This window comes from Papio anubis, chromosome 4 (genome assembly GCF_008728515.1).
Source record: "Papio anubis isolate 15944 chromosome 4, Panubis1.0, whole genome shotgun sequence".
Classification (NCBI taxonomy): domain Eukaryota; kingdom Metazoa; phylum Chordata; class Mammalia; order Primates; family Cercopithecidae; genus Papio; species Papio anubis.
The window spans coordinates 178,281,496-178,305,908 of NC_044979.1; the positions used below are offsets into that span (position 1 = coordinate 178,281,496).

A 24,413-nucleotide genomic window follows, 5' to 3' on the forward strand; every position below is an offset into this window, starting at 1 on the left:
TCCGGGGTCCACCAAGTCACCTCAGTGGCTTCGACATTGCACACTGGGGCAGAGAAGGTCCTCCAGGCAGGACAGCCCCGCTGTCACCCCACGGACCCACAGCAGACGGCTGCAGGCTTCTACAGGAAGAGCGCAGGGAAGCCCACAGGAGCAACCAGCGGGAGAGCAGAGCGGGCAAGGCCTCTCAAGCTCTGAGGGAAACCGTTTCAACCAGGACTTGTCCGCCAAACTAACAACCAGGCCTCAAAAGGAGATTAAAGGTATTTCCAGAAAGGCAAAGTCAGAAAACACCCTCCTCCTGCCTTCTGGCAGCGACCAGATGACACGTTCCACTCAAACAAAGCAGAAAGCCCTGAGGGACAGATGGGGCCTGGGGAGGCCTCTCTGCCCGTGGAAGATTCTCCTCACTATCATGAAAAAGACTGGAAGGTGCACAACAAAACGCTGACGAAGCCTGACCCTGACCCTGACCCTCTGGGGACTGTGGCCACACTGTTCTTCTTCTCTCAGGGCACATGGCTGTGCGTCAATTTAAAGAGCAGGAACAGGAGGCTTCGAACGAAGCCCAATCAGAGAAGAAATGCAGGAGCGGCCGGAAGGTCCATCAGCCGTCCTGCCACACCACACAAGGGACCAACACAGACAACACAGGGAAGGGCAGCGGAGAGGAAGGTGGTGGGACGCGGGCAACAATTCCGCGAGAGGACAGAATCAGACCCTGTGCGGAATCCGAGGCCCTCACTTTGGCAAAATCACTAACAGTCCTTCTACCGTATTCCTCAGGGGAAACGCGTCTCTCATCACTGGACTGTAAGGCTCCCCGGACCCAACTGCTGGGACGCAGAAGTTGCAGCCAGCAAGTAAACACGCACTGTGGTAACCCGGGTGCGGGGGCTTGAACCTGTGGTCCCAGCTACTTGGGAGGCCGAGGAGGCAGATCGCTCGAGCCCAGGAGTTTGAAACCAGCCTGAAAAAAATGTAGCAAGACCCCATCTCAAAAAGAAAAAAACAATGCAGCCCGTAATGGGATGGACTGAGACACCTCCAGGAGTCAGAGAGGCCCCCATCTACGGTGTCTACCTGAGATCCTGATCGCCGATACTATTGCAGATGGAGCAGCCGCCCTCTCAGAAGGGAGCCTTCCACACACCTGTTCTAGTTCATCCCACGTGTGAACACATGCACCTGAACACGCCCCACACACAGTCCTGAATGAGCAGCATGAGCGGGGAGCAAGCCGCAGGCAGCTCTAAGATTCGAAAACAAGCACCATCTAGTGGACAGCCGCGGACATCCAGGGGCCAGCGATCCAGAGGGGCCAGTTCCAGGAGGCGCCCACCCCCTCCTCCCCCTCAGGCTCAAGAATCCAGAGGTGAGTGACGCTGGGCAGAACACTTACCCCAGAGGAGGACAGAAGCAGTCCGGGCTGAGTGGGCACCACGGAGATGCGGCTCACAAACCTGTGAGGGCGAGAGAGAGAAGCAGAGTCAGCTAGCCCGGCACCCGCGGGGACGGGAAGGCCTGGGGAAGCCGCCTGTTCATCTAAGGAAGAGAAGCCTCTGCCCCAAACCCCCTGACCCAATAAAAACAGCCACATGGGAAGTATCTGCTAACCCTAACCTGGTTAGGGTTAACCAGGTGAAATCCCCTGGACGTGATCGGGGAGGTGAGTGAGGTCATTCCTGGGTCCCCAACAGCACAGCAAGCTCTAACCCAGGCTGCTCCTCAGCCATGCCTGCCAGAGACCCAAGCACCCCGTGCCCCTCTGCAGCCCCCTCTGCAGCAGCTCTGCTCAGCGGCACCTCCATAGGCCCCCCAGCACCCACCCTGGCCCAAGGCACCTGCACTGTGATGAAAGGAGCCTTGGGGGAGACTCAAAGACACAGCACACAGGGAGGAGGGAGGAGGGAGGAGAAGCAGCCAAGCCCCCAGACAGATTCCTATCAGGGTCCGACAGTCCCTCAGCAACAACTCTGAGTGACCTGGCCAGAGAGCTGTCTCTGCTGAGCCCGGCCCAGTCCTCCTGTGAGGGCTTGGCCTGCAGCTGCACAGGACCCAAAGTCATAGGCACCCTCCCATCAGCACAGCCACGAAGAGTGACCCGAGCAGCCCAGCTCGCCCGGAAACCCATCTGGCTCGGGCACCTACAAGGGTGACAAGGCTCCTTTTCTTCCCGCTCTAACAGTGACCTCAAGCAATCCCTCATGCACGGGGTTCCCAGGGACCCTGGAATGGGGTGGCTCGTGAGCCTCACTCCATCTCTGCCAGTCATGGCCTCTGCTACCTTGAGCTAGCCATGGCATGAGCTGGGCCCAGTCCTGCAGCCACCGCCCTGCATGGCACCACAGCAGTGACAGCAGCCCACGGCCCAGGACAGATAGGGCACAGGACGCCCCATGCAGAGGGTACGAGTGGCCTCACAGTTCTCAACAGTTTGAAAGGGGTTTCACCATTGGTTTGAAACAAAAATCTCAAAAAATTCTTCTTCTAATCACTGCAGTATCTACTGAGTGCCTACTCATGCCAGGCACCACGCTGAGGGCTGCACACAGCAACAGGCCCAACCAACCCCCAGAACCACTCAGACGCAGCGGGAGTCGGCCAGTGAACCAACCGATACTGCAGTGTCCGCAAAGGGTATCGGAACAGCGCCATTCAGCAGAAACGCAGCTCCAGCCACACAGGGGCCACGGGGGTTTGTTTTCAACTTGCCAGCCACTGTGTTGAAAGTGCAAACGAGCAGGTCGTGGGCTATGGCTCACGCCTGTAATCCCAACACTTTGGGAGGCCAAGGTGGAAATCAATGCAGGTCAGAGAGAGCAAGACCAACATGGCCAACATAGCAAAAACAGCCTCACAAATCACAAAAAATCTGACCCCACTAAAATAATAAAAAGTAATCAAGCGGTGGCAGGAGCCCAGAACCTGAATGGAGGCAATGGAGGAAGAATTGTTTGAACTGGAAGGAGGTCAGGGAGCCACCCAAGACCGAATGGAAACAAGGAACAGGGAATGGAGAAAGAAAGGAAGGAGGGAGGGAGGGAGGGAGGAAGGAGGGAGTGGAGGAGGGGAGTGGAGGGAGGGGGATGGAGGGAGGGAAGGGAGGGGAGGGAGGAGGAGTGATGAGGAGGAGGAGGAGGAGGAGGAGGAGGGAGGGAGGAGTGGTGGAGGCAAAAGTGGTGGAGGGAGGAGTGGTGGAGGAGGGAGTGGTGGAGGGAGGAGTGGAGGGGGAGGAGGAGATGGGAGGGAGGGAGGGGGAGGGAGGCGAGGCAAGGGAGCTGCAGACACCCCAGCTAGAGATGGCGAAGGGGAGGGGCCCAGGGGCTGCAGTCCAGAGAACTCCGGAGCTGGATCACTAGGGAACTAAATGCAAGTCAGAATAAGCTATCCCGAGGCACACATCAGTGACTGGCCTTCTTAAACAGGGAAATGTTTGCATCCATTCAAAACCAGGAAAACGTAGGCAACCTCGGCATTGAATTCCCTCCCTCCAATTTCTTCCACTGCCTCAAATAATGTATTTTAAAACATTTCAGCCAATTACACTAAGCACTTTTCCTCTGTAAATTCTAATGAGCCTTTTGTGAGAGAGAGAGAAGCGGGCATTCAGGAACACCTCCACGCGGGTCCTGGCAGAACTTGTTTTGTGAGAGAGAAGCGGGCACTCAGGAACACCTCCACGTGGGTCCTGGCAGAACTCGCTGCCACGAGAGAGGCCACCGCCGGGCCGTAGAGGCTGCTTAATTCTTGGATAGCTGAAATCATGGAAGTTCGTCCTCGCTCCCAACACACCCACCGCCCACCAGCCAACAACGGCCGGGCGGCATGGCGCAGGGGTCTCCACACTGAGACAGGGGTTTCCCAGAAACAAGCCCTCCCGTTCATCAGGACCAATGGGAAGTCACCACACAGACTACAGGTAACAGCGCAGAGTGAACCCCACCCTTTCAGGGCTTCTGCAGGCAGCACCCATGGCGCCTGCGGTGACCAAGCACCAGGGCTGCTGTCACCTGTGTGGGGCCTCGCCAGCTACAGTGGCACCTGCTGAGCTGCAAGCTGATGCTGTTTTCAAAAAGAGCTTCTTTCTGCTGGAGGGGCAGGAAGGGGCACTCACTCTGTGTGCCCCAAGCAGAAGGACTCGATGCTGTGGGGTGCCGCGGCCCAGCTGACTCGGATCTTCTCGTCTCGGTCGGCAGTGAGGATGAAGCGGTCATCAGGACTCACAGCCTGCATCACCAGGGGCCAGAAAAGAAAAAGATGCTCACCTGAGTCTTCCTGAATCCAGTCCCTCATGGAAGCAGGCAGGGAGGCTGCAGCCTGGCTGCCAAGACGACGCGGCCTTCAATGACAGACCAGCTTGGCTCCTCCCCTCCTCCTGTCCCTGCGTCTAATCGCTGGCCCTCCTTCTCCCTCCCCAGAGGGTCCCCGACCACCTCCAGCCCTCACTCCTCAGTGCTAGAGCAGGCTTCTGGGGTAGGGCTGGGCCACCCCGTCTGCCCGTCTCCCGCAACTCGGCAAATCCAGGCCCCACTCCCATTTCCACCCACCCCAGGCCTGCTGCACCCTCATGCCCAACACTGGGTTGCCTTCCTGTCACACATGTCCCCACACCCAGCTGTCACCAAGTCCCAGTGAGGTTCCCTTGATACCCCGCACTTGCCACTGTTCCTGACTGTCCCTGCATGCGTCCAATCCCAGCTCTACCACCCAGGCTGTGGGCCTGGGCCCTCTGGAGCTCCAGGTGTTTGTCTGGACACATGGGGCAGGCAGAATGGGGTGACAGGGGCTGCTGGGAGCAGTGCTGAGGTGATGTTCCTACAGCACCTGGCACAGCTCCGGGCCAAGGAGGCGAAGCCAGAGGCTCGTGGCTGCACCTGCTCCTCCCACACCTTCACTTCCCATCTGGGGCCACCCCACTGGCCACCTCCTGCCTCACCTGCCTTCTTCATTCTCCCTGCTGCCTGCTTCATCTTCCTAAATCCTGTTCCCACCACTCCCCTGCTCCCAAATCTGCAGAAGGCTATCCCTGCTATGGGGGAGCCCCACTCTCCCCACCAGATGATGGGGCACAGACCGGGCAGATACTGACTCAGCCTGTACCCCACATACCATGCCCCCCAAGTACTGTGTCTAACAGTATGGACAGGTGCCCCACCTGCCTGAGCCTTGACAGGGCAGACATTGACTCAGCGCATGCCCCACGTACCGCGTCCCTCATGTACCGCGTCCTGCACCTACCATGTCCCCCACCTACCACATCTAACAGCATGGACAGGTGCCCCAGCTCTAGATGGCCACACCCGTGTGGCTCCAGCACCGAAAAGGAGTAGACGTCTCCAGACTTGTCGGCCACCAAGACCTTCTCCTCAGAGGCTATGAAGGTCAGGGCTGTACACCTCCTCGCCACAGTCCTAGAAGGCCAGAGAGACACCCCCATTAGCTTCCAGAAGCAGCGCAAGGTCCTTGACAGCCCTGCAGGCCCTGTGGGCAGTGGTAGGCACCGGTACCTGACCATATGCTCTATTTTCCAGCTGCTGAAGATGGTGCCAAAAAACTTAAGCAATGCTAACAACTGGAACAAAGCCAGTGCCTTTGACAAATTTACTTTCACAACATTTTTCTTTAAGAAAATTGCTGCTAGCCGAGCACGGTGGCTCACGCCTGTAATCCCAGAACTTTGGGAGGCCGAGGCGGGAGGATCATGAGGTCAGGAGATTGAGACCATCCTGGCTAACACGGTGAAACCCCATCTCTACTAAAAATACAAAAAATTAGCCGGGCGGGGTGGCAGGTGCCTGTAGTCCCAGCTACTCAGGAGGCTGAGGCAGGAGAATGGCATGAACCTGGGAGGCGGAGCTTGCAGTGATCCGAGATGGCGCCACTGCACTCCAGCCTGGGTGACGGAGCGAGACTTTGTCTCAAAAAAAAAAAAAAAAAAAAGAGAAGAAAAGAAAATTGTTCCTGATGGTGGGATCTAGGAGGTGGATAAAAGGGTGACAAAATCCTCAACTTTCCTGTGTGTTTGAAAACTGTCATCAAGAAATGGGGGAATGGTTCCTTGACCCCACAGTCTTCATCGTACATTGAGGGAGACAACGGCCCTCTCCATAAATGCTGAGTGTGCTGGGGGCCACTGTCAAGGACAAAGGCAGGCAGCAGCCTCCAGGGCCCCCCAAGCCTTGCTGCTCCCCTGACCTGCACTGACCCCTGCTATCATTCTGCTGCGTCGGACCAGGAGCCTCAGACAGACAGCCATGCCCCGTGCCCTGCAGAGGGATGGAGGGGCCCGGCCACCCTCGGCGCAGGACCCAGCCCAGGGCAGCAGTGAGGCAGCACCCTACCCTCCTTGGGAGGAAGCGCCGCTACCCAGCGCGTGAGAGGCCTGCGCTCCCCACAGTCCACATCCAGATCAGCACATCCACGAATCCAACCCTGACCCAGAGCCACGGATGCGCCAGAGTTCCAGATGCAGCACGTCTGCACACTCGTTCCGTAAGAACCAAAGTCACAATTCGCTCCCTCTCCTTCACCAGGGCTACACTACTTCCTGGGGCTCTCATTTCCACACCATTTCTACTGGAATCATCCCGTATTTGTGTCCTTTCCACAAGGCAGGGACCCTGTGTTCTATTTTACATAGATATGAGTTGTAACACTGCTTCCCACACACGCAGTTAGCCACAGGGCCTCACCAGTTAGCCACAGGGCCTCACCGTAGAACAGCAGCCAGCCCTGCTTCACCACCCCCAGGGCTGTGGCGGTGCACACTGCCCAATACACAGCCAACACCAGGCAGACAAGTACAGCGTGCCCGGCCCCCTGCGGCTGGAAATGCAGATGAAAGCTTCAGGAATGCTGTCCTAGCAAGGCCCCTGTTTCTCTCAGGGGCAGAGTGACAAAAGGACAGAAAAGGGCAGGCAGGACCTTTGGGTCACACCCCAGCCTGGAAGCAGCACCCCTCCTCCTCCCCCGCAGCTGTGCAGCGCAGCTGCAGAAAGGAGGCAGAAGGGAAGCATAACAGGGTAAACACAGAGAAAACAAGGACAAAGAAAGATAATTACGCTCTGGGGCAAGATTAATCAGAATTCTCAGGGTGCACTGTAATTTAAACAAACAGCCCTGCACTGCGCCAGCAACACAGCCCCCAATGTCCGATGGGCTCATTAAGCAGCTGCCACAAACACGACCATGGTGGCACAGAGGAGCAGCCCAAGAGGACGCCACGGGGAGGGGAGATGGACTTGGACTCACGGGGCGCTCATCCCCACAGCCAGGCTGGAAGGCGCGTGGCACAGATGGCCCCCAACACCGCGCCTCCTGCCCAGCTCAGCAGAGGGCACTGCTCCTCGTCCCTTTGTCCTGCCCCAGCCGGAGGCTCCCAGCCTCTCCAGCTGAGCTTATCCTGGCACCGATTCTAGGATGCAGCTGAGCCGTACTCGTGGGCTTGGGTGCTAGGATCCGAGGGAGGTCACAGAATGGAGCAGGTCATTGGACCAATGGCAAGCCGGCCTGTCACCCTAGCTGAGGCACAACCCCACCCTCAGACCACCAGCCTGTGCAGGGTCTCCGGTCTCAGCACTCCCTCTACAGTCACTGGGTTCAGGACCCAGAGACCAGCAGAACTCAGCAAGTATTCGCCCATCTCCACAGGCCCCCCAGGGGGGCCAGGCCCTCTGTCCTCTGCCGGAAGTCGAGTGGTTGAGCCCTGAACCCCCAGACTGAGTTGGCGCTGCCCCGAGCCCCCCTCCAGAGAGCCACTTGGGCAGCCCCAACAGGGCACTGAGGACGCCAGGCGCCATCCACACCCACACTCCAGCAGCCAGGCACTCTCTCTCCATCCGACGGGCAGAGCGAATCGGATGGTTTCCCGGCTCGGCCTTTCCCACGCGCTGCCGCGGCCCTCACAGGCATTTTCGGAAACACTGACTGCACTGCGAGGATTCCTCCCTCATAAACGCACATGTCAGAATCAGTGTATCACTCGTCACCCCGTGTCCTCATCTTCGGTTTGGAAAACCTGGCCTCAGTCTCTCGGGCCAGGAGTCTCCTGACTGCCCAGGTGGCAGGCCCTCTGGCCCTCGCGGTTCTAAACCGCTACCTGGGCAAGAATCGTTGCTGCCCACAACTTCCATCTTGGCTGTGCCTCAAAACCCTTCAACAGGAAGCTTACCAGCAGCAGCCCAGTAACTAAGCCACCACTGGACAGAGCCTGGCGTCTCGCCCAGCTCAGGCGCATCCTGCAGCGGTGCAGGGCCTCAGTGAAATGCACATAGGCCACGAGTACATGGAACCTCTAAAACTGAATGGAGGTGGATGTGCAAAGCGTAGGTGGTTTTCTGGGGAGAGGGTGCATCTGATCTAAGAGTCTGCGTAAAAAGCCTCCAGCTGTGGGGAGCAGCCCCATGTTTGCGGACCAGCCACAGGGTGCTGCCTGCCAGCTCAGCATGGTTCCACTCACCCCCGTCCTCTCCTTGAAAGCAGCTCCTGATAAAACTCACCCTATGCTCTTCTCCCTGCCCCACTCTCATCCCCCAAATGGACTCCTCCTGCCACAATAATCCCCTCCAATTTCTCACTGAGAGAAAGGGTAAAGATTTCACTCCACCTGATGCTGAAAAGTTTACAAACCCACAATTCTAAAGGAATTTTAAAAAGATTATTGAGGAATTTGCCAAGGGATGTTGAAAGTGGCAGTAACTTCACACCTGTGCCCACTGTCCTGCAGTTCAACTAGAGAAAGGGGAGGCAGCAATGCGTGCCCTACACCAAGGTCAGGAGAAATCCCAAGCACACCATCGAGGCCGGAGTTTGTAATTTGCTGCCTGGACCGCATCAAATCACAGAGTCCGTCTTCCATACCACCTAAGGCAAACATTTCCTACACGAAGTTATACCGCTGACATCACTTTCAAAACCAAGAGCAGGCCGGGAGCAGTGGCTCACGCCTGTAATCCTAGAGGTTTGGGAAGCCAAGGTGGGCAGATCACCTGAGGTCAGGAGTTCAAGACCAGCCTGGCCAACGTGGCAAAACCCCATCTCTACTAAAAATACAAAAAATTAGTCAGGCATGCTCGTTCATTCCTATAATCCCAGCTACTCAGGAAGCTGAGGCAGGAGAATCACTTGAACCCAGGAGGCGGAGGTTGCAGTGAGCCAAGACCACGCCACTGTACTCCAGCCTGGGTGACAGAGAGACGCTCCGCTCCACAAAAAAAAAAAAAAAAAAAAAAACAGTGAACTCACAGGTAAAGGGTCACTGCCAGGAGCCAGCCTCTGCTCCTTGCTCACACGCCGCAGGCTGCCCATCCCTCATCCCAAATGCGTGGGACCAAAAGTGCTTTGCACTTCAGATTTGTTCAGGTTTTGGAATATTTGCAAATACTTACTGGCTCAGTATCCCTAACCTAAAAATCCAAAATCCAAAACATTCCAGTGAGCATTTCCTTTGAGCATCTTGCCTGTGCTCAAAAAATTTCAGATTTTGGAGGATTCTGAATTTCAGATTAGGGGTACTGAGTGCACTGCCCACTCTTGGACTTGTGCTTTTTGTTTTTTTTTTTTTTGGTAGAGATGAGATCTCACTATGTTGAGGCCAGACTGGCCTCGAACTGCTGGCCTCAAGCAATCTTCTCGCCTTGGCCTCTCAAAATGCTGGGACTATAGGCGTGAGCTACCATGCCAGCCTCCCAGAGTTTTACCAGGTGTTTACATAAAGAGAATCACACCAGCACACGACCTTCAAAAGGGGAGTCAACACAGCAAGACATCTCCCTCTCGGCAAAGCACCTGCAACCAAGATGAAGAGGCCCCGCCCCCCACCAGGCGGCAGCGGTGTCTGCACCCACCGTCAGTCCCGAATCACGGAGCTCCCAACCTCAAACGGCCTCCTCCGAGAACCTCAAACAGCCTCCTCCGAGAAGCCGACTGCACAGGCAACCACATTGAGGGGAGAGAATTCTAGATTCCTCCCTGCTCTGGGCCATGCACGATGCCAGGAGCAGAGGCCCCGTCCCTCTGCAGGAGTCAGAACCCCTGGAGGAGCCCTGGGCCTCCGCGCTTCCATCAAGGTGAAGAAGCTCCACGGTTAGGAACCAGGACACAGCGGGCAGGCGGACTGGACATACCCTTTCTTCCAAGTTCAAAGTGAGACACGACCTCTGGACAGCGAGCCCACATTGAAGTAAAGTGACATTCCACCCACGTCTCCATCTTTCTGGTGACCTCAGAACTTCACAGCCACAGCACTGTCCGGACTTGAAAGAGTTAGCGTGTTCAAGACACGAGCAAGCTCCCTGCCCCTCACCCCTACCCGCCGCCAGGCCTGCGGCACATACGGCCAGATCCTGCCTCCTCTACCCTCTGCAGGCAGTGGCTACTTCTCAAATGGTGTCTGGTACCAGACATCAAAAGCCTTGGCACAGGGTACACCCTCTGCACAGTGAAGAATTAACCTTGCCTTTGGCCTCATCTCTAAGAGTAGGGGCCTTGGGCCCCACAGGCAGCCTCAGTATGTGATTTAGGGCAGAGGCCTGCAGCCACAAGGTGTCCACTCCACCTCTGGAGGGGCTGGGAACTAAAGGTCGGCCACCGACAGCATGTGATCAACCCCAAGAAAACTGCCGGACACCAAGGCTTGGGAGGCTTCGCTGTGTGCGTTGTCACACATCAGTGCCAGTAAACCCACGCTGTCCGCACCTCTGCAGTCCCACTTGCTCTCACTCAAACTTCCCAGAGTTTAAAGGCAGGAAGAAGTACAAGGAAACAGTAGCATTTGAACAGTGGAACAGTGTAAACAATCGAATGGCCCAGCTACAGGGAATGACACAGTGTTGTCAACACTGCCCTGGGTGGGGAAACAGGCTACAGGCTAGCACATGCCACCGCAACAATGTAACACATGCAAATACTGTAATCCATCTGCAGAGACTAGGAGGGCCTGGCCCCAGTGCTCATCACATACTCTGACTCTGGGTGGTGAGATTCAGGGTGGTTTTTGTTACTGTTCTCATTTGTACTTCTCAGTGGTTTCCAATTTTCTGTACGGACCAAAACCAAAGGATAAAAAAGGCAAAAGGTAGCACGGGAGGACACCGAACTGTACTCTAGGGGAAGCAGACAAGTGAGAATTTGCTCTCAACTTCTACGACCCCACTCACCATAGCTGAACGGGAACCCACACATTCCACTGTCGTCTAAGTAACTGGATCAAGTCTGAGATCCACGTACACATCAGCACATGGATCTCAGCTCTGCACCTGTTCTCGACCCCAGGGCTTTGAAGTTAAGGCAAGGGTACTGGAAAATGCTAATCCAGTCTCAGTGGTTACCGGTGCAGCTCACCTTACACACCTGTGCCACAGAAAGGCCATGTGAGAGCGATACTTTGGTAGATGGGCTTATTCTGTAAAAATAAAATGTCCTAATATAAAGAGCTCCTACAAACCAATAAACAATACCCCAATGGAAAAACATAGGATATGAAAAAAAAAAACAGCTTACAAAACACAAATGATTCTTAAGTACATAAAAAGTTGCTCTTCCAGCTGGGCACCAGTGGCTCACACCTGCAATCCTGGCACCTTGGGAGGCCGAGGCGGGTGGATCACCTGAGGTCAGGAGTTCAAGACCACCCTGGCCAACATTATGAAACCCTGTCTCTACTAAAAAAAATTGAAGGCCGGGTGCGGTGGCTCAAGTCTGTAATCCCAGCACTTTGGGAGGCCGAGACGGGCGGATCACAGGTCAGGAGATCAAGACCATCCTGGCTAACCCGGGTGAAACCCCGCCTCTACTAAAAATACAAAACTAGCTGGCGAGGTGGCGGGCGCCAGTCCCAGCTACTCAGGAGGCTGAGGCAGGAGAATGGCGAACCTCGGGAGGCTGGAGCTTGCAGTGAGCTGAGATCCGCCACTGCACTCCAGCCTGGCGACAGAGCGCAGACCCCGCCTCAAAAAAAAAAAAAAAAAAAAAAAAATTGGAAAAATTAGGCAGTCTGCCGGGCCGTGGCTCAAGCCTGTAATCCCAGCACTTTGGGAGGCTGAGACGGGCGGATCAGCTGTCAGGAGATCGAGACCATCCTGGCTACACGGGTGAAACCCCTCGCCTCTACTAAAAAATACAAAACTAGCCGGCGAGGTGGCGGGCGCCTGTGGTCTCTAGCTACCCGGAGGCTGAGGCAGGAGAATGGCGCAAACCCGAGGCGGAGTTGCAGTGAGCTGAGATCCCGCCACCGCACTCCAGCCTGGGGACAGAGCCAGACTCAGTCTCAAAAAAAAAAAAAAAAAAAAAGAAAATTAGGCAGTCATGGTGATGCATGCCTGTAATCCCAGCTACTCAGAAGGCTGAGGCAGGAGAATCACTTGAACCTGGGAGGTGGAGGTTGCAGTGAGCCGAGATCGTGCCATTGCCCTCCAGCCTGGGCAACAAGAGCGAAACTCCATCTCAAAAACAAAAAACAAAACAAAACAAAAATGCTGACCACCAGTAGACGGACAGTCAAGAAAATTGCTGTAGCTGGACTCAGTGGCTCACGCCTGTAATCCCAGCATTTTGGGAGGCCGAGATGAGTGGATCACCTGAGGTCAGGAATTCAAGACCAGCCTGGCCAAAAGGCAAAACCCCATCTCTACTAAAAAGACAAAAATTAACTGGGCATTGTGGTAAGCACCTGTAATCTCAGCTGCGCGGGAGGCTGAGGCAGAAGAATCGCTTGAACCCAGGAGGTGGAGGCTGCAGTGAGCCGGGATCGGGCCACTGCATTCCAGCCTGGGTGACAGAGCAAGACTCTGTCTCAAAACAAATAAACAAATAAATAAATTGCAGAGCATATGGCCTAGCCCAGATGAAATAAATGACAAAGTCTGCGCTTTCACAAGACACCCAGGTGGCTCTTGTGCACATGCCTGTCAGAGCTCAGCCAGGTCCTTCACTTTAGGAAAATAATTACCAGGCCGGGTGCGGTGGCTCACTCCTATAATCCTACCACTTTGCGGGGCTGAGACGGGTGGGTCACCTTGAGGTCAGGAATTCTAAACCAGCCTGACCAACATGATGAAACCCCTTCTCTACTAAAAATATAAAAAATTAGCCAGGCATGGTGGCACATGCTTGTAATCCCAGCTACTTGGGAGGCTGAGGCAGGAGAATTGCTTGAACCTGGGAGGCAGAGGTTGCAGTGAGCTGAGATCGCACCATTGCACTCCAGCCTAGGCAACAAGAGTGAAACTCCGCCCCCTGAAAAAAAAATTTTTTTTAATGACCATCAGATTCTTTTAGATCATTTCATTTTTACCTTTTGGGAGTCAAAGCCCCCTTTGAGAATCTCATGTGAATTATGAAAGCTCTCCACAGCAGCCAGTGTCCAAAAGGCAAGACGAACTGTTATGTGCTTAACTGAATCCCCCAACCCACAACTCCTGTGTGGAAGCCCTGACCTACCTACGACCTCAGAATGTGACTGTATTTGGATGGGACCTTTACGGAGGTGAAACAGAGGCCAATGGGGCAGTCCTGACCCCATCTGACCGGTCTCCTTTCAGGAATAGGAAATGAGGACATAGACACAAAAGGACGACTCTGTGAAGACACAGGGAGAGGACACCATCGGCAAGCCAGGGAGAGAGTTCTCTGAGGAACCAGCCCTGCCCTGCCAGCCCCTTGATCTTGGTCTTCCAACCTCTACAACTGTGAGAAAATTGTTAAGACCGCTAGTCTGTGGTATCTTGTTAGGCAGCCCAAGCAGACTAGGACAACTACCATCTTCTTTCAACACTGAGAGGGTGAAAACCTATCCATCCCTCCTTCCCACAGGCTGTCTGAGAAATCCAAAGTCAAGGCCAACCTACTAGAAAGCCCCTGCCACCTGCAGAGATCCCTGTGGAGGGCGCAGGGCAGGACACCTCAAGGCCACCTTGAGGCATTCACCCTGAATCCTGAAAATACTTCCCATCTTCTCTATTCTAGGTCCTAAATGACTTACTCGTGTTGCAGCTACCTTAGCAAGAGGCTGCCGTTCACAGGTCTTTCAAGATAAAGATGATGCAATCCACAGCAGTCAGGTGGAAGCAGCCATTTATTATCAGTTATGACTCGGACATGTGGGGACATGCAGTTAAAAGTCATTTTCCTACTGGGAAACCATCACTGCCTATGGGAAAGGAGCCGGAAGGCAGGTGAGAAGGGAGGCTGTTTAATTTTGGTTTGGTTTAATTTTGTTGTGTTTTAAGTTTTTAAACCATGCGCATCTATTACCTACCTGATACACAAAAACATATTGTGAATCACATACACATAAAAACATGTATAGTAAAACCCATATACACAAAAACACATAAAGTAGAAATGATGCAGCGTTTCAGGGCTTTCTTTTTAACCTGACTGGAAGAGAGGACAGAACAGGCATTCATTGCTTTTGATGCCACCTAGAATTTGGTTTTTTTTTTTTGAAATGGAGTTTTGGAGTTTTGCTCTTGTTACCCAGGCTGGAGTGTAATGGCATGATCTTGGCTCACTGCAACCTCTGCCTCCTGGGTTCAGGAGATTCTCCTGCCTCAGCCTCCTGAGTAGCTGGAACTACAGGCATGTACGACCATGCCCGGCTAATTTTGCATTTTTAGTAGAAACGGGTTTCGCCATGTGGGACAGGCTAGTCTCGAACTCCTGACCTCAGGTGATCCACTCCACCTGCCTCGGCCTCCCAAAGTGCTGGATTACAGGTGGGAGCCACTGCGCCCAGCTGAATTTGGATTTTTACTCTTCTCTTTGAAAATGAGATGAAGCTGGGAGCGGTGGGTCAAGCCTGTAATCCCAGAACTTTGGGAGGCTGAGCCAGGTGGATCACCTGAGATCAGGAGTTCGAGACCAGCCTGGCCAATGTGGTCAAACTCCGTCTCTAGCAAAAAATACAAAAATTCTTGGGCATGGTGGCATGCACCTATAGTCCCAGCTACTCGAGAGGCTGAGGTGGGAGAATTGCTTGAACCCAGGAGGTGGAAGCTGCAGTGAGCCAAGATCGCACCGCCGCACTCCGGCCTGGGTGACAGAATGAGACCCTTCTCAAAAAGAAAAAAAAAAGAAGATGAAATAAAAATCTTAAAGACAGGCCAGGTATAGTGGTTCACACCTGTAATCCCAGCAGTCTGGGAGGCCGAAGCCGGCAGATCACCCTGAGGTGAGGAGCTCAAGACTGGTCTGGCTAACATGGTGAAACCTCGTCTCTAGTAAAAATACAAAAAATTAGCCAGGCATAGTGGCGAGGGCCTGTAATCCCAGCTACTCAGGAAGCTGAGGCAGGAGAATCGTTTGAACCTGAGAGGTCAAGGTTGCAGTGAGCGAATATCGCCGCACCACTGCACTCCAGCCTGGGCAACAAGAGTGAAACTCCATCTCAAAAAAATAAAAAAAGAGGAATAGGGAAGGCAGAAGAACCTTTCTGGACTTTGCTTGGTAAGAGGGCAAGGCATAGCGATATCTCCGTTCTTGCCAGAGTTACTGGCCTCCTCATCCACACGGATGCACTCCCCATCCACTCTTCAGACACTCAGACATATGTGCACTAAACCCACCCTCAACAGACCCCAAATCCCTACCACTCTCCAGTGCAGGCCCACAGCCTCCTTCCCGCTAATCACAACGACAGAGGACCGCCCTGGAAGGCAGGGGCACCGGCACCAACACTGCAGCCGGAGGGACCAGCCACAGGGCCCGGCTCTGTCTTCCAAGCCCACTCACCAGACGTCTGCTACCTAACTCTTTACCACCCAACGGGGAACAGAACAGCACCCCTGCACCCTCCCAGAGCTGCTGTGAGGATCAGATCAGCCAACACACATACGGCACTGAGCGGTGCCTGGCACCCAACTGCAGCTCCATGTCAATCACTTATCACCATGTTATGGTCACTATTGCTACAGGCATGCAAGGACAAGGTGTGCATTCGACAGCTTAATAATCCAGCGTTAGCATCTCATACCTGACACTCAGACATTGCCATGGTTTTGTACGGAAAAGAATCAGACGCTTACTGTCATCGGTTAAAGCAAAATAGCTGCCAGACTTGGAGAAGGTGGACGCCAGAATCACACCGCTCCCCTGGTCCAAGGGCGCGTCCTCCCTGAGGAAGAGAGGAAGACAGTTAAGCTTCTGCTAAGGAAATAAGAATGCATTCCCCCATGGCCAGCATGGTAATTTCTAACACGGAAGGAGGTAGAAACTGTTAAGGGGTTCATGTAGCCAAATTACAGACATACTAAAAGGACATGGGGAAGTTCCAAACAGCTCTAATTTTATCAGCGTGAAGCCTAACTAAAGAGAAAATCTCCCAGCATACGTGCCAGAACCCAGAGAGCTAAGCTGGAAGAACTCTCAAAGACACATGACCCTCTTCCTCACGGGCAAGGACTAACCCAAGGCTAGAGGCAGGGATAAACTCACACTAAAAATACTAGTAACAGGCCCGGTGTGGTAGCTCACACCTATAATCTCAGCACTATGGGAGGACAAGGCGAGAGGATCGCTTAAGCTCAGGAGCTCAAGCCCAGCCTGGGCAACATGGCGAAACCACGTCTCTACAAAAAACTACAAAAATTAGGCAGCCTGGGCGCAGTGCCTCACGCCTGTAATCCCAGTACTTTGGGAGACCGAGGAGGGTGGATCACGAGGTCAGGAGATGGAGACCATCCTGGCTAACACAGTGAAACCCCATCTCTACTAAAAATACAAAAAAAACTAGCCAGGTGTGGTGGCAGGTGCTTGTAGTCCCAGCTACTCCAGAGGCTGAAGCAGGAGAATGGCGTGAACCCAGGAGGCAGAGCTTGCAGTGAGCTGAGATTGCGCCACTGCACTCCAGCCTGGGCGACACAGCAAGACTCTGTCTAAAAAAAACAAAAAAAAGGTATGTGATTACTGACAGAAACTAAAAGTATTTAGAAAAGTCCTAACACTGTGTTTTTGTTTTTGTTTTTTTGAGACGGAGTCTCGCTGTGTCACCCAGGTTGGAGTGCAGTGGTGTGATCTCGGCTGATTGCAACCTGTCTCCCAGGTTCAAGTGATTCTCCCGCCTCAGTCTCCTCCTCAGTAGCTGGAACTACAGGTGCCTGCCACCATGCCTGGCTAATCTTTTTATTTTTAGTTGAGATGGAGTTTCACCACATTGGCCAGGCTGGCTTCGAACTTCTGAACTCAGTGAACCTCCCACCTTGACCTCCCACAGTGCTGAGGTTATAGGCATGAGTCACCGCACCTGGCACTAACACTGTACTCTTTTTTGTTGTTGTTGTTGTTGGAGACGGAGTCTTGCTCTATCCCCCAAGCTGGAGTGCAATGGTGCGATCTTGGCTCACTGCAACCTCCACCTTCCAGGTTCAAGAGATTCTCGTGCCTCAGCCTCCCAAGTAGATGGGATTACAGGTGCCTGCCACCACGTCCAGCTAACTTATTTTTAGTAGAGACAGGGTTTCGCCATGTTGGCCAGGATGGTCTGGAACTTCTGACCTCAGGTGATTCATCCTCCTTGGCCTCCCAAAGTGCTGGGATTACAGGCATAAACCACCACGCCCGGCCAACAATGTACTCTTAATGCCTAACTTGAAAGTTACTTTTACATGTCTCTGCTGAGGTGGTACTTACCCGCACCAGTGTGTGACAGAAGCTAAGAATTCAGCAAGTAAGACAATAATCGCTTCTTAGACCCTCTGGTCCCATTATCGAACCATTAAATCAGGCCCTGAAAAGCTTCCCCACATCTCACCCTTTATTTTCTTGTGACTTCTTTTCCGCAGCACTGCAGTCATAGATGAAGAGGCTGTCATCGTCACTAAAGAGAAATAACAGAATGATTTTAAAAGGAGTTACCATTAGACAGAAATAGCAACTTTTTAAATTTTTTTTTTTTTTTTTTTTTGAGACGGAGTTTCACTCCCATTGCCTAGGCTGGAGTGCAATGGCACGATCTCGGCTCACCACAACTTCTGCCTCCTGGGTTCAAGTGATTCTCCTGTCTCAGCTTCCTGAGTAGCTGGGATTACAGGCATACGCCACCATGCCCGGCTAATTTCGCATTTTTAGTAGAGACGGGGTTTCGCCATGTTAGCCAAGCTGGTCTCAAACTCCTGACCTCAGGTGATCCGCCCACCTCAGCCTCCCAAAGTGCTGGGATTATAGGTAGAACCACTGCACCCAGCCTAACAATGATTTTTATTTTTATTTTTTGAGACGGAGTTTCGCTCTTGTTGTCCAGGCTACAGTGCAATGGTGCAATCCTGGCTCACTGCAACCTTGGCCTCCCAGGTTCAAGCCATCCTCCTGTCTCAGCCTACCAAGTAGCTGGGATTACAGGCATGCACCACCACACCCGGCTAATTTTGTATTTTTAGTAGAGATGGGTTTCTCCATGTTGGTCAGGCTGGTCTCGAACTCCTGACCTCAGGTGATCCGCCTGCTTCGGCCTCCGAAAGTGCTGGGATTACAGGCGTGAGCCACCATGCTCCGCCTGCCTAACAATGATTTGTAAAGGAGCACTTTATTAAAATAAAACAAAACAAAAAAATGTTGATTTTTTTTTCTCTGTGGAACAAAAAATATTTGCATACTCATTAAAAGTCTTTCCTTGACAAGAAAACTGTCTAGATACAATATTTCAGAGAACAGTTAACAAACTTTATTTGCTTAATCTCTTATTGGAATATGTCATACACTACCTGCACAGTTCTGTGGGAAAAAAAAAAGTTCAGTAAAACAAATGAGGGATAAATACTCAACAGGTATTACTATGCTATTCTCTCAGGCACCAGAAAATCTATGCGGCATGGTTATAAGAAATCATGTTCTGATACTGTTGAGTTTTCAGTGGGATTCTGTATACAAATTTCAAAGAGCCATTACTTATTTAGAAACATATCTCACCTACCTGAAAATGTTCCCATGACCCCAAGCACGTACCAACATAAGAATTACCCATCTTCCACACCGAACCTAAACGCTAAACTCTCTTCGGTTTATCCCATCCCACCCCCCGGCACGTATCCTGTACATATTTATAGCCTTTAAAGTGAGTGCACCAAAAAACTTTCCATATGGAACCGCAGACTTGTCTTCCAAGTCAGAAACTCCACCAACCACTAGAATTTCCTCAAAATGCATAGACTGAAGGTAAGCAGATCATGTCTAATACATCCACAGCTCACTCTGGCAGGTATTAGACCGGGAGTCTAAAACAAAATCATCTGGGATACGTGACAAGTTTCCGAGTACAATTTTTGTGAGACCTAATTTAACATCGAATTGGCTTTCTGAAACCAAACGAAGAATATACAGTACATGTGACAGACACGTCGTCCAAGTGTGAAATCACAAATAACCTGGGAAAGAAAACGAGGGGCTGAAACTGACAGCACTACTAATTGCTCCCAGAGTCCTGAGTTAAGACTATTCCATCAACAAACATTAACTAATTTAAAAATCCCCGGCGTCGTCCTAGCACTGGCGATACACTAACGAAGGAGAATAAAATTATGGAAAGCAAAACCCGAGCCGTGTGAAGGGCCACTAGGAGGTGCGCGCTGCGAGCTCTACGTGCACCCTTGGGTCGAGTAAGTAAGTGTCGGAGATGACCTGGAGCGCTAAGGAGCAATTAAGGCCGGGTGAGTGGATGCAGACCGGGAAGAGGGAACGGGCAACCCCTGCAAGGAGAGGGAGCGCGCCCGGAGGTCAGTGAGCTCGCCATTAGCCCCTCCCTTCTCACCAGGGAGACCCGAGACCCACTTCTTCCCAGTTCTCCAGAGCGTGTTCGGCCGGGCCTTGCTGACTGGTCAGCAACGTCCCACGTGCTCTGCCCACCCGGTCCCCGCCGGCGCCGCGGAGACCGGAAGTGACCCAGCGCTAACTGGGCAAGAATACCGCAGACCAGCCATCTACGGCAAGGAGCGCGCCAGCGGCCGGGGAGGGAGCGCCGAAAACGCACCCTCCAGGCGCAGACACGCGGCCAGGCGGAGACTGCGGCTGAGGGCTCGCAGGATGGAGCGGGGTTCCCCGAGGTCACTCCAGAGCAGGTGCGACCAAGCGGTGCCGGAGAAGCGGGGCCGCCAGGACCCGACGCGCGCCCGCAGCCTGGGCACCCTGTTCCAAGACCAAGGCCCCCTCACCTGCTTGCTGTGGAGGTGGCCAGGAATCGGCTGCCGCCCCGCACCACCAGCGTCTGCCCGCACAACGCCAGTCCCACAGAGCCCGCCATGTACCCGCCCGCCTCGCGGCCATACACATGTGCCCGCCTAGAGCCTCTTCCTGTCTGCACCGGTCGCTGACGCCAGGCGCAGACGCCGTCAGATGACGTAGCCCTCACCTACTGCGCATGCTCCAGGCGAGCCTGCCTTGAGCATGCGCAGCAGGCGCTGTGACCGTCCTCCCGGTTGGGATTCGTGGCCTTCGGTGTTTCGGGCTTGGCGGTTAACTCACCAAGGTGATCTGATGGCGTGCACTTCGCACGATTCCAAGTGCTTGCCTAATGTTCGTCCTTTCCTCTAGACGGGGTAGGGCTGGTTCTGGATCTTTTTCCGCTGTAACTGGAGAGACCTGATAGCTACTTGATGCGTGCCTCACATGAAGTCAGCAGTTCGAAACTAGCCTGACCAATATGGTGAAACCCCGTTTCTACTAAAAATATAAAAATTTGCTGGGCGTGGTGGCGTGCGACTGTAGCCCCAGCTACTTGGGAGGCTGAGACAGAAGAATTGCCTGAACCCGGGAGGTGGAGGTTGCAGTGAGTCAAGATTGCCCCACTGCACTCCAGCCGGGGTGACAGAGCGAGACCCTTTCTCTCAAAAAAAAAAAAAGTCCAAAATGTGGTCATGGGTGTGGGTGTCTCGGGTGGCGTTAAGTCTGAGGTCGCTAAAGGTAAGCCTACTTAATCTTTGCACTTAGAAAAGCCAAAGATGACTTAAAATCTCCAAACTGGAGTGATATTTCCAACCCAAACTATGGTTAGTTTCCAGTGTTCATCCCAAGATCCCCAAAAGCCTCTTACAATCCCAGCATCAGGCACAAAATCTAGGATCTCATGGTCTGTCTTAGATTGGCTTGTCCAGTGCAGCTTCTCTTGATTCAGAGACTTACAAACTAAGAAGATGAATTTTCTCTCCCATGCACCCAACATATGATGGTGAACCAGGACCAGATAACCACAATAAATACTTGCATGTGAAAATGAGAAGAGGAGGAGACAGAGCAATCACTGGGCCAGAGCAATTCTCAAATCCTATTGGAAGCTGTTTTCAGGCCCTACAAGAATAAGAAGTCCTCCTTAACCAGGCCAGAGTTCTGCTTCCTGGGAGCGCCTCCCCAGGCTGTATCTCCGCACAACTCTTGCCTCTGCCCTCTTGGGTGTCCCTCCTTTTCCAGCACCTTCTTGGCCATTTTGAAGAAAAAGGCTTTTGAGACACTTTCTCAACCTACTTCCTGTCATTAGCAAATTGTGGACCCACAGATCTTTTCACTCTAAACTGTTCTCTCCACATTTTTGCAGCTGGTGGTGCTCTGTTCACTACAAGTCCCTTAAAAACTTTGTGGGCTTCTCAAGAATCTGATTCAGGTGCTCTCCATGCCCCAGAAGCCACTCTCACTAGTCTTTTTTTTTTTGAGACAGAGTCTCACTTTCTCTCCCAGGCTGGAGTGCAGTGGTGCGATCTCGGCTCACTGCAAGCTCCGCTTCCCGGGTTCATGCCATGCTCCTGCCTCAGCCTCCCTAGTAGTTGGGACTACAGGCACCCGCCACCACTCCTGGCTAATTTTTTGTATTTTTTAGTAGAGACGGGGTTTCACAGTGTTAGCCAGGATGGTCTGGGTCTCTTGACCTTGTGATCCGCCTGCCTCGGCCTCCCAAAGTGCTGGGATTACAGGTGTGAGCCACCGCGCCTGGCCAACACTACCACTAATCTTGTTGAAACAAGCCTCGCTCTAAGATTTTTAATAAATATTTGTATATTGCTGAAAGGGTATACTAGTTAACATTTAAATCATTGAGATCACCTTGACTTCAGCATTATTCTTAAGGCCATATTTTACTAGCACCACTCTGAATTTGATCTTTGGCCCAGGTTATGACTTACTTTGAGAACTTGTTACCAACTATAGAGTCTAATAATACTTTCCCCAGCTCCAACCCAATGTATGTTCTAAATTCTGCTAGCGAATTTGTTTGTTTGTTTTTAACCACACTCTTTTCTATAAGTGTCTCAACATATTCAAGCAAAAGAAAAACAGGTTAATCTCAACATTATACTGAGATGATTTTTTTCAAGTCCCAGAATTCAGTAGTTGCCTTTTTCTCTGCCCATCTTACTGAAGGGAACAATTTTACAAATCCTTCACCATGACACAGAGTCGTTCACCATTTGTCCACCTCCCATAGTTTTTCTCACCATTGTTCCAGTGTTCACTACCAATTTCCCCACTGCTTTTCCAGGCATCTAGTCCAAAGCTAATGCCACATGTTACAGTAGCACCCACTGCTAGATACAAATGTCTGTAGCATGCCTATCTTCCTTGTAGTCCTAGATACAGATCAACAAGCTCATGAAAACTATCACTTTTTTTTTTTTTGAGATGGAGTTTCGCTCTTGTTGCCCAGGCTGGAGTGCAATGGCATGATCTCCGCTCACCAAAACCTCCACCTCCCGGGTTCAAGCGATTCTCCTGCATCGGCCTCCCACATAACTGGAATTACAGGCATGTGCCACCACGCCCAGCTAATTTTATATTTTTAGTAGAGACAGGGTTTCTCCATGTTAGTCAGGCTGGTCTCGAACTCCTGACCTCAGATGATCTGCCTGCCTCGTCTCCCAAAGTGTTGAGATTACAGGCATGAGCCACTGCGCCTGGCCCAACTATGGCCATTTTTATAATTCATCGATTACATTAGCCTAGAGTGAGTGTGGGCTTTCTTTTTCAATTAAGAAATTTATGGATTGGCCAGGTGCGGTGGCTCACACCTGTAATCCCAACACTTTGGGAGGCCAAGGCAAGTGGATCATCTGAGGTCAGGAGTTCGAGACCAGCCTGGCCAACACGGCAAAACCCCATCTCTACTAAAAATACAAAAATTAGCTGGGCTTGGTGGCACACACCTGTAATCCCAGCTACTTGGGAGGCTGAGGCAGGAGAATCACTAGAACCCGGGAGGCAGAGGTTACAGTGAGCCGAGATCACCCATTGCACTCCAGCCTGGGCAACAAGAGTGAAACTCCGTCTCAGAAAAATGAAAAAAAAAAAAAAGTTATGGATTGTTGTGTTATATTTCTGGTCCTGTCCTGAGTAAAAGGTATTAGGAACCTGAGAATCCTTCCATTAGCACAATGGAAAAATGGGCAAAAAGGCCAGGCACGGTGGCTCACGCCTATAATCCCAGCACTTTGGGAGGCCAAGGTAGGAGGATCACTTGAGGTCAAGAGTTATAAACCAGCCTGGCCAACATGGTGAAACCCTGTCTTTACTAAAAATACAAAAATTAGATGGGCATGGTGGCGGCCCCTGTAATCCCAGCTACTAGGGAGGCTGAGGCAAGAGAATCACTTGAACCTGGGAGGCGGAGGTTGCAGAGAGCCGAGATTGCCCCTGTGCCACTGCACTCTAGCCTGGGCAACACAGTGAGACCCCGTCTCAAAAAAAAAAAATCAACATGGTTCATGCCCCCTCAACCATATGTACCCCACCCGTACCAACCTGGCCGGGGACCACGCCGGAGGAGGTCTTTTCTTTTTGTTTCTTCTTGAGTGTTGTAACTCCAGCAAGATGTCAACATCTGGCTGCATGTGCCCGCTGGTGGTGGTGTGGAAGTGGGGGGCTGCAGGTCCATGAAGGACGGTGACGTGGATCTTCCAATTCCAGATCAGGATCCCCAAATGTGTTACTAAACTGTGAATTAAGCACACCTCACAAAGGCAAATGTGACCTTTTCCCTGGACACAGCAGAATTAGCCTGGTGGCGAAGAAAAAACAAAAAAATCTGGCCAGGTGTAGCGGCTCACGCCTGTAACCCCAGCACTTTGGGAGGCCGAGGCAGGCGATCATTTGAGGTCAGGAGTTTGAGACCGTCCTGGCTAACACGGTGAAACCCCATCTCTATTAAAAATTACAAAAAATTAGCCGGGCGTGGTGGCGGGCACCTGTAGTCCCAGCTACTCGGGAGGCTGAGGCAGGAGAATGGTACGAACCCGGGAGGCGGAGCTTGCAGTGAGCCAAGATTGCGCCATTGCACTCCAGCCTGGGCGACAGAGCGAGACTCCGTCTTGAAAAAAAAAAAAAAAAAAAAAAATTTAAATAAAAAAAATCTGTTGGTATTTTTTTTTCCTTCTCCCTTTAGAGACAAAGGATTCCCTTCTCATGATTATCCTAAGATCTAAGATTATCCTAAGATCTCTTTGCCT

At 52.4% G+C, this 24,413-nt stretch overlaps 1 protein-coding gene across 5 annotated transcripts in view; it reads right to left on the bottom strand.

Moving 5' to 3' along the window:
* WDR4 (WD repeat domain 4) overlaps positions 1–20,315 on the bottom strand; it is a 36,767-nt gene extending 16,452 nt beyond the window's left edge. For 2 of the 5 annotated variants that reach the window (XM_031665776.1, XM_031665774.1), the window contains exons 1-6: positions 20,139–20,305; positions 17,747–17,812; positions 15,971–16,111; positions 5,255–5,411; positions 4,115–4,227; positions 1,400–1,460 (exon numbers count right to left, since the gene is read on the bottom strand). In XM_031665776.1, coding sequence (XP_031521636.1) covers positions 1,400–1,460; positions 4,115–4,227; positions 5,255–5,411; positions 15,971–16,111; positions 17,747–17,812; positions 20,139–20,227 — 627 coding nt within the window. In that variant the 5' untranslated portion in view covers positions 20,228–20,305. Of the gene's footprint in view, positions 1–1,399; positions 1,461–4,114; positions 4,228–5,254; positions 5,412–15,970; positions 16,112–17,746; positions 17,813–20,138 lie in introns of all 5 variants that reach the window. The other 3 variants (XM_031665778.1, XM_031665775.1, XM_031665777.1) reach the window with 3 other exon arrangements.
* Positions 20,316–24,413: the final 4,098 nt, after the last annotated feature.